At 43.8% G+C, this 15,131-nt stretch overlaps 1 protein-coding gene across 2 annotated transcripts in view; it reads left to right on the top strand.

Annotated features, from left to right (window-relative positions):
• The first annotated feature begins 6 nt into the window (after positions 1-6).
• The window catches only part of ADRA1A (adrenoceptor alpha 1A), a 110,050-nt gene continuing 94,925 nt past the window's right edge, over positions 7-15,131 (top strand). For both annotated transcript variants that reach the window (XM_021713948.1, XM_008061078.2), the window contains exon 1: positions 7-1,036. In XM_021713948.1, coding sequence (XP_021569623.1) covers positions 154-1,036 — 883 coding nt within the window. In that variant the 5' untranslated portion in view covers positions 7-153. The remainder of the gene's footprint in view (positions 1,037-15,131) is intronic.

The raw sequence follows: 15,131 nt of genomic DNA on the forward strand, positions 1-15,131 counted from the left end.
CGCGTTCTCGCTCAGCCCCCGCCAAACCCAGCCGGCAGGGCTCCCTCGAGCCGGGGCCTTCTGATCCCCGGCTCGCTCGCGCCCGCCTCCGCCTCCGCCCCGCCGGGGGTGGCCCCGAGCGCCCGGCCTCGCCCGGCCCGGCTGGCTGGGACCATGGTGTTCCTCTCCGGAAACGCCTCGGACAGCGCCAACTGCACCCACCCGCCGGCCGCGGTGAACGTCTCCAAGGCCATCCTGCTCGGCGTGATCCTGGGGAGCCTCATCCTCTTCGGGGTGCTGGGGAACATCCTGGTGATCCTTTCCGTCGCCTGCCACCGGCACCTGCACTCGGTCACCCACTACTACATCGTCAACCTGGCGGTGGCCGACCTGCTGCTCACCTCCACGGTGCTGCCCTTCTCCGCCATCTTCGAGGTCCTGGGCTACTGGGCCTTCGGCCGGGTCTTCTGCAACGTCTGGGCGGCGGTGGACGTGCTGTGCTGCACGGCGTCCATCATGGGGCTCTGCATCATCTCCATCGACCGCTACATCGGCGTGAGCTACCCGCTGCGCTACCCGGCCATCGTCACCCCGCGGCGGGGCCTCGCGGCCCTGCTCTGCGTCTGGGCGCTCTCCCTGGTCATCTCCATCGGGCCCCTGTTCGGCTGGCGCCAGCCGGCCCCCGAGGACGAGACCGTCTGCCAGATCAACGAGGAGCCGGGCTACGTGCTCTTCTCTGCGCTGGGCTCCTTCTACGTGCCGCTGGCCATCATCCTGGTCATGTACTGCCGGGTCTACGTGGTGGCCCGCAGGGAGAGCCGCGGCCTCAAGTCCGGCCTCAAGACCGACAAGTCGGACTCGGAGCAAGTGACGCTCCGCATCCACCGCAAGCACGTCCCCGCGGCGGGCGGCGGGCTGGCCAGCGCCAAGAGCAAGACGCACTTCTCGGTGAGGCTCCTCAAGTTTTCCCGGGAGAAGAAGGCGGCCAAGACGCTGGGCATCGTGGTCGGCTGCTTCGTCCTCTGCTGGCTGCCTTTCTTCTTGGTGATGCCCATTGGTAAGTCCTCGCGGCGAGGCTCGTCTTAGCGTCCGAGGGTCTTCGCCCTCTGCCCTGCGGAGGCCCCAGACTCGCAGTCCGGGAGGGCAGAGGAGGGGTCTGCGTTGCCAACGGCGCGGCTCCGGGGTGTGGAGGAAAGGCGCCCTCCCGTTGTGGAAGTGTGGCTTCCCATTGTCTTTCCACTCCAGTCTCCTCTGCATTCGTTCGGTCCCGGGGCCCTTTTTCAACCACCGCAAAGTGGCTTCCAGCTGATGCAGATTAATTGGTCTCCTTAATAAGAATGTCAACTTTCCTTCAGGCCTTTAAGCGAGTGTTTGATTTAAATACATCTGCTTAGGCAGACGGTGGAAAGCCTCTGTCTCTCTGCCACGGGAAAGCAAATTCTCTTGGCCTGAAAATAATTTCCATACTCATTCTGGACAAATACGTGATTTTACGGTTACACTAGATTATTCATCAGGGTTCGTTATAATGGTCTGCTTATGTTCTAGATCTGTGTTCATTTTATTTTCTGGATTCAGTATGGAAGGAATTGTGGTGAGCTACTAGTACCAAAAAAAAAAAAAAACACACACACACCGATTTTATGCCCAAGTCAACTTAAGCCTTAAATAATTTATCATAATGTTTCTAACAAGCAAGTATATTCTTTAACTTCACTAGTAAAGTATTAAAACAAACACAGTTCTTATCCAAAGTCATCTGAGAGGTTGCAGATGACACTGTTGGAAAATAATACAGTCCATGTAGTGTTACAAATCCAATTTTTGCAGATGCTAAATTAGCTGTTGTCAAAACTAATTAGTTCATTATAAGTATCAGCAAGCTGATCCACTTGGAATGGTCATTTATCTCTGAAAAGCCTTCGATGAGATCCCAAAATGGTTGTTTGCTATTTTTAGTCTGTAAAGCTCTATTATAGCCCCACACATCAGTTAACTCTAAAAAACAAAAAGTCAGGGTAAGCATGAATAAAGTCCATTTCAGCTGCTTCAGAGCCAAATTTAAATGACAGAAACTTAAAGCACTTTAATTGGCAACTCTGTGTAGTAATAGCAACTATTACTTTTTGAGTGCCTGCTATGTTCCAGATATTCTATCAGGCTTTTTATTTCATGAGTCCTCTTGACAACCCAGTGAGCTATGCATGATTATCCTGCAATCAGAAGTGGGAGGGAAAGGAATTCTTCAGGTACTAACATCACAGCCACCTGTAGCTGTGATTAAATTTCACATGTAGCTGAAATTAAATAAAATCAACATTCACTTCCTCAGTGCCACTAGCCACGTTTCAAGCGCTCAATTGCCACACGTGGTTAGTGGCTACTGTTGTGGACAGCAGAGATACAAATCATTTCTATCATTGCAGAACCTTCTGTCCCTCAGGGCTAACTGGAGAGGTCCTTTCTCAGTCCACCAGTCCTTCCATCTGTGATCCTGTCTGTGATCCTTACTTACTCTGTCCTAGGAGCACATCACAGCTTTGAATTTACTGAAATAACCCTCTTCACCTGCCTGCTCACTTACCTTCTTGCCTCCTGTCTCTGCCTGCCGCCTAAACGCTGCATGTGCTTTCATGCATTCGCTCACTTGACAAGGATTTATTGAGCACTTGCTCTAGACATTTAGGATGAACAAAGCACAAAAGGCCTTGCCAACGAGGCATCTGCATTTGGAGGAGATAGACATAAACAAATAAATATGTCCTACAAAGTAGAGGATCAACAACCACTGTCAAAAAACCCAACAGGGGCTGAGCACTGAGGCTCATGCCTGTAATCTCAGCACTTTGGGAGGACGACCTGGGAGGACTGCTTGAGGCCAGGAGTTCGAGACAGGTCTGGGCAACTTAGCGAGGCTCCATCTCTACAAACAAAAGTAAAAATTAAAAAATTAGCTCGGTGTGGTGGCACCTGGGAGGTTGGGGTGGGAGGATCACTTGAGCCTAGAAGCTTGAGGCCGCAGTGAGCAATGATTGTGCCACTGCACACTAGTCTGGGAGACAAAGCAAGATCCCAACTCTTAAAAAATATATATATATAAGTCAACAGAGTAAGAGGCTAGAAAATGACAAGGACAATGGGTAGGGGGAGAAGGGAGTAGTGGTCAGGTAAGTCCTAGCTATTGAGGTGATATTTGAGCAGAATCTGACTGGAGTGAGGAAAAACCCTTACAAGGTCTGGGAGGAAGAGCCTCCTGGGAACAGCACATACAGAGATCAGAAAGCACCTGGCCCGTTTCAAGGAAAATGGAGGAGGCTGGTATGGCTCAACTACAGACAGTAAGTGGAAGGCAAGTTCAAAGAGAGATTGGAGAGATAGACAAAGCCAAGGTCATGCAGGGTCTTGTGGGCCAAAGTAAAATTCACATATTATTCTAATTATGATGGAAAACCATTAGAGGGTTTTTTGCAGGTGAGTGATTGGTCTCCTTTACATTTTTAAAGGACTGTTCTGGTTGCAGGGTAGAGAATGGGTTGTCTAAGGGCAAGAGAGGAAGCAAAGACACCAGGTAAGAGGCCACGAGAGAAGTCAGGGGGAGAGAGTTTGTGACACCTTGGACTCAGGTGGGACAAGTGGAGGTGGTAAGAAGTGATCACATTCAGCTTTTATTTCAAAGGCAGAACGAACAAGTTTGGACATAGAGTGTGAGACACAGGGGCATAGAGGTGACTTAGGGCTTGAGCAACTTAGCCCGGACAACTTAGTGAGACCCTGTCTCTGCAAATATAAATAAAAATTTAAAAATTAGTCTGGTGTGGTGGCATGCACCTGTAGTAGTGCATTTTACTGAAATTACAAATCCGAAGAATAACAGAGTTGGAAGAAGCTGGATGGAGCTGGAATTGAAGTCATTTATTTTGCATACACTATGTTGAGAAGTGCCCATTAAACATCTAAGTCAAGGTGTCAAGTAGACTGTGCATATCAATTTGGAGCTTCGAGGGGGGAAGGTGGTCTACAGATATAAATGTGGGGCACATCAACATTTCCAAAGCCACAGGAATAGAGAAATCAGCAAGACAGCAGGTGTAGAGAAAAGAGAGGTGAGTACTGAGCCTCGGGGCATTCTTATACTTGACCTGGGGCAGGGAAAGGAAGAGGGAGAGCCAGTCAGCAACCTCGATTGAGAAGAAGTAGCCAGAGAGGCAGGAGAGAAATCAGGAGAGTGTGGTGTCCTCAAAGCCTAATGAAAATGTTTCAATAAGGCAGGAGTAATCAGCGGTGTCACAGACAGCTGCTAGGTCAGGTTAGAGAGGACTGAAAATCAAGATTGGGTTTGGCAGTAAGGAGTCCTTAGTAATATGAGGACGTTATGTGGGCTTTAGTGGAATGATGGGACCAAAAGCCTGTTGTGTGCTTTTGTTTTTTGTGGGTTTTTTTGAGTTGGAGTCTCGCTCCATCACCCAGGCGACCTGCTGGGTTCAGGTGATCCTTCTGCCTCAACCTTCCAAATAGCCAGAACCACAGGCTCACTACCACACCCAGCTAATTTTTTTTTTTTTTTGTAGAGGTCTCGCCAAGTTGCCCAGGCTGGTCTCCAACCTGCAGGCTCAGGCAATCCCCTCACCTCGGCCTCCCAAAGTGTTGGGATTACAGGCTGAGTCACCCAGCCCAGCCTGATTTTGTACTTTCCAAGGAGAACGAAAGATGAAAAAGAGGGAACAGGGAAAATTGACACCTCCTGTGAAAAGTTTTGCTAGACAATGGAGCTGGGAAATGTGGTGTAGGCGGAGGGACAGAGAGTTTTCTGCCAGGCACGGTGGCTCACCACTGTAATCCCAGCACTTTGGGAGATCAAGGTGTGAGGACTGCTTGAGGCCAGGGGTCTGTGGCCAGCCTTGGCAACATAGTGAGACTTTGTCTCTACAACATAAAAATTTTTAAAAAATTAGATGGTGGTGGTGCGTGACTAGTCCCAGCTACTCGGGAGGCTGAGGCAGAAGGATTGCCTGAACCCAGGAGGTTGGGGCTGTGGTGAGCCATGATCATGCCACTATATTCGAGCCTGGGCAACAGAGTGAAACCCAGACTCAAAAACAAAAACGGGATAATTTTCAAAGGTAGAGGTTGGAGATGTGACATCATATTTGTATTCTAATAGGAGCAAAGGAATAAAGAGAAACACTGATGGTACTGGCAAGAGAGGAGATGAAATCCAGTGCCCCAGAGGAAGATTGGGAAGGGACGGGGAAGGCACGTGTCAGAATGTCCCAGGGCAAGTAGGTAAGGAAGGGAGAGAGAGTGATTTATTCAGGATATTTTTATGTCCTCAGTAAAGTAAGAGGCAAGATCATAAGCTAAGAGTGATGAAGGAATAAGGAACAATACCCATTCGAGGAACAAAGACAAGATATGAAATAGTCACCTTTGGGAGTGGGAGAGTAAACACACTATGGACACTTAGTAGAGTCACTAGGAAGCCCTGAGGGCCTATTTGAGATTCATGGTCACAACTTTAAAGTAGGGCATTCGGGAAGGTTGACGGTTGTTCTCCAAAAGTCAAGCGGCTGAGGGATACAGAGGGCATTGCTGATGACTGTGAGTTCTGAGAAGTGTGGTGAAGAAGGGGTGTTTGTGAAGGGACACGGACTTGGTCACGTCGGGGAGCACACAGGACCAGGTTGTGGAAAGAGCCCAGGGGATGATAGGTGGCCTGAGAGTTTGAGATCTGAGGTGACAGCTATACAGGGAGACGAGATACAACGGCTTGGGCCCTGGTGTCCTGTCGGGGAAGGTGGACGTTCTAGTCTAAGCGTAGCCCCCTCTTGGGTCTGCTCTCTCAGGGTATTAGTCATGTTGAGGTGAAGATGTCATGGTGGAGGGAAGATGTGGTGGAAAGTAGCCCTCAAAGCAGCGGGCTTCCTTAAAATCCCAGTAAGGTGATATGACAGGAGGGAAGTGGAAAACGTTAGTTCATAGGGTCTGAGCAGATTGCTCAGTAGAGCAAAGAGTTCCTATACCCGCCAACCTGTGGTTCTCAGTTTTCTCTTGACACCCATTGAGTTAGAGACTATTTTTTCCAAGAGGCACTGCCTCCATAATAAATACCAGGCACTGAGTTAGACATAGCCAAAAGAGGAATAAAGCACATGCCTTGCTCTCAAGAGCCTATCTAGTTAAGAAGATAAATTGCCAACAATTAATACAAGTCAGTGAGATCCGTGCTCAGAGTGATATTATTAAGTGGTGCTAGAGGATATAGCAGCTAATTGTGTCCAGAGGCCACGGTAGAAACTTCTAGAAGTATGACCATTGATGAAGCAGGGACGTAAAGAAGACAGCGCTGTTTCTGCTGGGCCGTCGGCAAGATGAGATTTGTTTTTCTTAACTATCTTAAGTACATTTTTCTTTCGGAATGTGAACAGAAGAGTAAATATACTCTCATATTATCCTACACAGAGGACAAAAGCTCTTGAGTACGGCAAGTGCTGTCTTGGGAAAAAGTCATCAGTCTGCACTAGGCTCCCAGAGAACAAAGGAACTAGAAACTAAAAGCAGGGCAGGGGCGAGTATGCTATACACAGTTGAGAGGTGAAGCCCTTATGTTCAAAAGCACCTGACCCAGGACAATCCGTTGACTAGACTCTTTCATTGCTTAAGGTGCTCCCTCCAATTTGTGAGAAGATCCGCATTTCCCTTTTTCCCAAGCTCCTCTTCACCAAGGCTTTGTCGCCTGCTGGATTCAACCGTGTGATTGCAGACAGAAATCTGACTTGCCTGTTCTCAAGTCTCAATCTGGCTAGTCTTGTTTCCTTTTGCCTCTTAAAGGTTTGGTTGAAATCTAGAACCCCTTGGGAGGATGGAGGTCCCATGTGAGGTTATCGGTCATGTATACCACACCGACCCTTCCTGACGTACACGGACATCCAGATGTTGCCACGAGGGGTGGATGTCCTTGGAAGTCTGAAAAGAGAGAGCATTGGAAAGAAATGAATGAAGGGGCAACATTCATCGAAAACATAGTTATGTGTCTGAACTATGGATGCATTATCTGATGGAAACAGAAAACCTGGCATTATTATTGGACCTAAGTCACTGCTATTATCTCTGAATCAGAGGAAGCAGCATTGGACTGAGATGTGGCTTATATGGACATAGGATATTTGAGGATGCTGTGCCTGAAAGGGCAGGAGACAGCACACTGGTGGGGAGAGACTGGATATTTGGGGAGGGCACAGCAGGCCAGAGATTTATCAGAGGGAGGCAGCAATGCAGAGAATCATTCATTCACTCAGCAAAATCTTACGTGCATCTACCATATGCCAGCTAACTAGAGAATCACTGGAGACAAAAACAAACCCATCCCTGCCTTAATGGAGCTGAAAATCTGAACAATTGAATTCATGGCAAAGTTTCGACGGATATGTGAAATACGGCAAGGAAAAAGGGCAAGCATATACAGTGACATATCGTGACCCCAAGTCCTCTGTGGATGCCCGAGGTAACCAGGGGTTAAGTGTTGCTTTGCTGGGGGACACAAAGGGAGCAGGTACCCGATTCTTACAGAGAAGGGGAAGAGATAATGGAATGAGTAGAGTCTAAGAGCCGTTAGGATTTATTTTAAGATAAAAGGTCAGTATTTTCCGTTACTCTTACTGTCCCATAAACCATCCCAAAGGGGAGTGGCTTAAAACAACAACCAATCCCTGCCAGCTTTGCTGTCTCCCAACACCCACTCTTAAAACCCACTTTCCCTCCCTACCGATGTGCTGTCTCCTACCGTTTTACAACACAATTCTCAAACAGTCTACGCCCGACACGGCCTCCTTCGATTCAGGGGTAATCGCAATCGCTTCAAGTCCAGTAATAATGCTCATGATTCTGTGGACAGGAATCAGTCGGCCCCAGCCCGTCTGGCAGTTGAGGCTGGCTGTGAGTCTTGGTGGCCTCTCTTCTGCCCTTGGTCTAAACCCGCTTTTCTGTAGCGTGGCAGCTCTCCCCAAGAGAGCCGAGGCAGAAGCTGCCAGGCCTTTGAAGAGCTGGGCCCACATCTAACCCAACGTCACTGCCTCATTCTGTGATCAAAGCAAGTGAAAAGACCTGCCTAAGTTCAAGAGGGAGAGAAACACTCACCTCTCGATAGAGAGCAGCAGGTGAACACTGGGATGGGGGAATTGTTGTGGTTCTCCTGCAGAATACAAAACTCACAAGTGTGTCAAATAACATTGCTTTGTCATCCATCAGTTACATTGAGAGCTTCCCATGAGCCGATCTTCATGCAAGGCACCCAGTAAAACCAGTTGTGGTCCTTGCTTCCCTCCAGGCTACTGATCTCCAGGGGAGATAGGCATTAATCAGATAATGAGACTATCTACTCTAGATGGTACTCAGGAAACATATCCTGTGATTAAGGGTCTTCCAGGACAGGGAGGGCAGAAAAGTCCTCCCGGGAAGGAGGGCTTGACCTTTGAGCCGAGATCTGTAGAAATAGTAGGTGTTTCGTGGCTAAAAGTGGGAGGGAGGGAACAGAATGTGCAAAGACTGTGGCAGGGCCAGCCTGATGTCCGTGAGAATTTTCTAGAAGGCCACTGTGGTCAGAGACAAGAGGCCAACAGATAACTGTTGTCCAGTGAGGCTGGAAAGAGGGAGCGCAGACTAAACAAGCCTTTATAGCCATTTTATGAGCTTGTATTTTTATCCAAAGATGACCAGGGATGACATGATTGAGTTTATACAGTATTTCAGAACATCAAAGGCTCACAGAAAAGAAGATTGTGGATAGACCAGTTGGGAGACCTTTATATAGGACGGGGTAAGATATATTCTGCCAAGCACAATCCTTCTAACATGCCATTTAAAATACTTATTTCCATGAACTGCCGCATCGTTCTGGAATGCCTCTTCTGTCATTGCCTTCAGAGCCTAGATTTATGAGAAGACCTTTCTCATGATCACAAATATATAACCAGACTTGGCTTTAAATTAATTTTGGCTCTTTCCACGAGACGAATCTGTCAATGAAGATTTACCATCATAGTCAAAAGAATGTGCTCTAGGCTCAAAAGATATCGACAATGAGTCCCAACAATGCTTTGAACAATAGCTGAGTCTTTCAAATCAGGCTGAAGTCAGGTGCGTTGGAAGGAGTAATAACTCTTCAGTCACTTAGTAACAAAGTCACTGTCGTATTCTGTGACCTCGAGGCTTAATGGTCAATGTGAGAACACTTTTCTTGTTTTCTACGTCTCACGAGTTTACTGTATTTTAGCCCTACTATTCGATTTGCCGGTTTGATGCTGCTATAGTGATCCTTTATTGTTTAAATTTTGTATTTCTTTATTATTTGAACATTTCTTTTTATGTTTTTCTGAGTCACTTATCTTGTCTCTGTGTTTTTGACCACTTTTTGTATAGCAGTTTTCCTATTTCTCTTTTAATCTATAAGTTCACGTTATACATCGAAGATATCAATCATTTATTTATCATCAATACTGGGTTGCCAGTCTTCTCACATTATATTCAGATTGCTAAGTAAATGTAGCTTCTTTTTTTTTTTTTTGAGTTGGTATCTCACTCTGTTGCCCAGATTGGAGTGCCATGACACACTCCCGGTCACCGCAACCTCAACCTGCTGGGCTCCAGTGATCCTTCTGCCTCTGCCTTCCAAGTAGCCGGAACTACAGGCACATGCTACACACCCAGCTAATTTTTTATTTACTGTAGAGACGAGGTCTTGTCAAATTGCCCAGGTGGGTCTCGAACCCACGGGCTCAGGCAATCCACTCGCCTCGGCCTCCCAAAGTGCTGGGATTACAGGCTGAGCCACTGAGTGCGGCCTAAATGTAGCTTCTTTATTTTCAAAAAATGGATGATCTTTTTTCTTTTTTTTTACAAACTTCCATGGAAATACATCCACACATACACACACACACACACACACACACACACACACACACACACACACACACCTTTTAGGTAAATCCAATAAACCCAGTCAGATCCAATAATTCATGCATCATCTTTGCATATTCAATCTCTTTTGGATAACTCAGCATCTTAGTCCATTCGGGCTGCTATAACAAAATGCCATAAACAACAGAAATGTATTTCTCACAGTCCTGGAGGCTGGAAGTCTGAGATCCGGGCAGATTTAGTGTGTGGTGAAGGCCACTTTCTGCTTCATAGATGGTGCCTTCTGATCTGGCCTTTCATGGCGGAAGAGTTGAGGCAACTCTGAGGCCTCCTTGCTGGGCATCTCCCAGAGGCCCCAACTCCTCATACTTTTCACGTTGGGAGTTAGGATTTCAATGTACAAATTGTGCGGGGACACAAACATTCAGACCACACTACTTGGCCTTCCATACCACTTGGCCAACACTCTAAGGTGTTGGCCAGGCCTAGAGGCTTACAAACCTCATGTGGTCAGGGACAGTGTGATGGTGAGGCCATCAGTTCCTGGCTTGGGTGACACTTGCTCTGTTGCAGTTGGCTTATCTCCAAAAGCGCCTGAGAACACCTCTGACAACCGTCTGAACCAAATTCTCAGTGAGGTTTCCATACTGGTCCCAGGAAATCCCTATGGAATTTGTGTTTTTATTTTGGTAGGTGAGGTCTCACTGTATTTATTTTGAAATGATTAGTCATATAGCCTTAAAAGAGTTATCGGAGATCCCTATGGGTTCCTTCTACACAATACTCTCTGCCCTGCCATGCTGGCTGCTATGTTAATGGGTGTGGTGGCCCTCATGCAAGGGACTGCCTACCCCTGAATACCCAGAATGGAGAGTGGGAAAAAACACCTCTGCCTCTACCTTTATCTTTAGATATATATATACGTTTTGAGTTGGAGTCTCACTCTGTCGCCCAGACTGGAGTGCAGTGGCCGCTCCCGGCCACCGCAGCCTCGACCTGCTGGGCTCCGGCGATCCTTCCGCCTCAGCCTTCCGAGTAGCCGGAATTACAGGCATGCACTACCACGCCCAGCTAATTTTTTTATTTTATTGTAGAGATGAGGTCTCGCTGCCCAGGCGGGTCTCGAACCCGCAATCCACTCACCTCAGCCTCCCAAAGGCGCGGGATGACAGGCGTCCTTAGATATTTTTAATGCCTCTACCATCCTGGCTGAGAGGAGAATTTAGAGCAATGCCAACTGCCTCTTTCCACTACCTCCATTTTGTGTCCCACAGTCCCCCAGGGTAGACAGGGAAGTTTTTCCTCTTCCTTTTTCTGGCCCAATGGGACACTCCTTCTCCTTCCCAGGGTGGCACCCACCCTCCATGGAATAGCAATGGCAAGTAGACCGCAGAGAGAGTGACAGCGACAGTGAGAGCACGAGAGAGCGAGGGAGGAAGAGGGAGGGGAAAAGAGAGAGGTTTACTAAAAAGGGAATAAAGGTGAGGAGTATTTTAAAATATTATAATCCATATACATATTTAACAACTATTTTCCCACTGAGTTATTTGCATTTTGTTATTCTTGTGGTTTTTAAAAATATAGGTACATTTAAAATTGTTACGTAGTCAAATATTTTAATCTGTTTCTTCATGGATCATTCGTTCTTGGGGATGCTCAGAGAGACCTTGCAGATGTGGCTCAGATAACCTCTAGTTCCTCCTCATTCTTTCAAAGCATCATTTGTAATCTACTTGGAATTTGTGTTTGTATTTTGGTAGGTAATGTCTCGCTGTATTTATTTTGAAATGATTAGTCATATAGTCTTAAAAGAGTTATCAAATAATCTATCACTTCCTGTCTTATTTGGAAAACCACATTTGTTATATTAAAAAGAATTTTGGTTCTATTTTGGGGCTTCTACTTCTATTCCATGTATCTGTCTCTCTGTTCTAGTATTGATGCCATGTTATTTTAGGGACTGTGGTTTCATAATGCATATTTAATGTTAACTGGTTTAGGGTCCTGGAGGAATATTCTTTTTCAAAATTCTCTTGTCTATTCTTGCACATTCATTCTTCCAAGAAAACTCTGCACTCGTTCGGTCACTCCACTTACTCTCCAAATTGTTTTTGAACTGTTGTTTACACTTTACTTTTAATCACACTTACTAACGGCTCCTGGAAAAGTGATTATAGTAATAAATTTGGAAATGCTGCCTTGGTATTTCAACATTAGATATGACGCTGTCCTTTGATTTTAGATTAATACACATCATCATATCAAGGAAATATATAGTTTACAGAACTATACAAACCTATATTTGACATGCATTTTAATTCCTTTGGATTTTAAAATGTAACTTTATCATAAATGAATTTTGAATTTTATTAAATTAGAAATGTGCTTTTTTGATATTCATCAATATAATCTTTTTTGTGGATATTTATTTGACACATTTTAGTTCATACTATTAACCTATCCATGTAAATTCTACTTGATTAAATTGGATTAAATTCTACTTGATCAGGTTACATTATTTTTTCATGTTACTGAATTATATTAAATATTTTCTTCTAGTTTGCATCTATATTTCTATGTGAAATGATTCTATTGTTTCATTGTGCTGTCTGTGTCCCATTTTGGTATCGGGTTTATATTAATTTCACAAAGCAAATTGTGACACTTTATTTTTTTCTATGATCTGTAACAGTTTAAGTAGCATGAGAATTGTGTGTTCCTTGAAGGTTTGAAAAACTTGCCCATAAAACATTTGGGCACAGCTCCTTTTATGGATGCAACTCTTTGAAACTGTTTTCTATTTCTTCCGTGGATAGTGGTCTATTCTGGTTGTCAGATTTGATAATCTTAATTTTCTTATTTTTGACTTGCCTTCTCATTGAGATTCAACTTTTTACCACAGATTTCTACATGAAATATTACAGTTTTTCATTTCTGTGCTTTCTTTCTCATTTCCACATCATGTACTTGTATTTTCTTTCTTTTTGTCTTCACTCAGACTTCCTGGAAGGCTGTATACTTTATGACTTTTTTCAAAGAATCCAGGTTCTGAATTTAGTAATCATTTTAATCTCTTTTCCAGTACATTAACTTAATCTCTAAAGATATCTCTTTTAATTTGTGGTTATATTTTGTATTTTAATATTAACTTGAGCAGAATGCTTAGCTCATGTATTTTAATTTGTTTTTGTCGAAGATTTAAAATGGTCCCACTGTACATTTGCTTCTGAGCAAAACTTTAGTTCCTTCCTGTATGTTTGACTGGGAAGAATTCTCATCTAAGCAGTCTGTATTTCTGCTTTTGATAATTCCCTTGTCCTGGGGAGACAGGAGAGGATTCGTTGAGTTGTTGTTGTTTGTTAATTTGAAAGCAATTGGCAATTTGATCCCTCACTTTCTAAAAATTAATTTCTAATTTAATGCATTGTGGTTGGAGAGTGTGAACTCAATAATTTTTAGCTTATGGAATTATTGAGGTTTTCTTTTTGGACTAATACATAAGCAATGATTAACATGTTTAATATATATTAAGCAAAACATGTTTAATATATATTAAGGGTGTGTGTTTTACACACCCTTTTTATTTATTCTTCTTTATCCTTACCTCTCTCCATTATCTATTTTGTTGATCAAATATTGGAATAAGTATGATAAAATTTCCCTTAGCTACTGAGTTTTTTTCCAATTATTTATTATATTTTTAACAGGTTTTGCTTTATATATTTTGCTGCTGTTGCTTGATACATAAAAGATTGAGATAATTATGTCTTCATTTAAAGATGGACTTTTTGTTCTATTTAATTAGTTTCCTTTGATACGTACATTTGAAAAAATAATCTTTCAATCTCTAATATATTTTTGTTCACTTTGCTCATCACCTTAGGTATCAGTTTGCATATTTCTCTCAAATAGAGTTTTCATAATCTGTGTCTCCAATCTGGATACTTGTCTCTTAGTAAGGATTTAACTAATTTTCATTTATTATGACATTATTTGATTTGATCTTTTTTAATTGTATGCTTTCTGGCTTTATGCTTCCTTCTTTTTCTTTGTTTTCCATCTTTGTCAAACGAATTTTTTTTTCTGCGCTTTTTAATTCTGCAGTGGTTTGGAAAGGTAGTTTCCTGTTTTTTACTTTACTTGACATTAATTTTAAGCTTTTCAAAAGCATTTTTTAAATCTTCAGTTCTCTCTTACCATCACCCTACCACCCAACTTTCCCCCATGTAAGTAAGAAGTTTAGAACACTTTTATTTTCTCTTCTCCCTGAAAACACATATTCTTTCCCTTAATAAAATTTTACGTTTTAAATCTAGATTATTTCTATTAAATTTTTGGGCTGCCTATCCTGCCTTAATATCTTTCACTAATGTAGTTTTGGGATACTAATTGCTCTCTTACTATATCTTGTGATTTACTCACTTCATGCTCCAGATTTTGCTGTGTGCTTTAGAAAACAAGGATCAGCAAACTACGGCCTGTTTTTGTGAATAAAGTTTTATTAGCTGTGTTAACCATGCCCCTTAATTTACATCTTGCCTGTAGTGCTTCCTAAGTAGTTGCAACAGAGGTTGTATGACCCATAGGCTTGAAAGATTTATTATTATATTAAAGACAAGTAGAGGGCCAAACAAAATTGCACCAATAAGGATATAAGCAAAACCCATTTTCCATGCCCTTCCATGCCTGAGCCTTAATACGTGAAGGAAAATTTATCTGCTACAGAATTTAGGTCAGGTTTGAAGGTTACTTTTCATTGCTATTGCCTGAGACTTGTGTATCTCTTTGCTCTGAAGCCAAAGGTAGCAACCTTCGATGATCACTTCCTCTGCCTGGCTCTTCCTCCTCAATTCCAGCTCTTACGTCTGCCCCCCTTTTCTCTGGCATTTCTCTCTTGTTCGTCATTTCTTTACTATTTTCTACTGATTTCCATCTGAAATTCTCAAATCCATGTTCTACTTACTTACTTGTTTTTAGTAAGATACAATCCCCTCCGTATTCCCTCCACCAATAATCCATTGGATTGGCACATCGTTCATATTCGTTACCACCTACATTCATTTTATAAACTCGATAGCTCCCTAAGTCTCGTTTCAATATGATTTAGAGATCTTCCACGTCACTCTTTGAAAGGCAGACACTTGCTCTGATTCCTCACATCCATCTCCTCTATTGACTAGCTGAAGCTCTCCCCAAGTGTAGTAATTTTCCTCTTTTTGTTCAACCTTATACAGGGTGGG

Source organism: Carlito syrichta, unplaced genomic scaffold, assembly GCF_000164805.1.
Source record: "Carlito syrichta isolate Samal-C Ts95f unplaced genomic scaffold, Tarsius_syrichta-2.0.1 Scaffold305063, whole genome shotgun sequence".
Classification (NCBI taxonomy): Eukaryota; Metazoa; Chordata; class Mammalia; order Primates; family Tarsiidae; genus Carlito; species Carlito syrichta.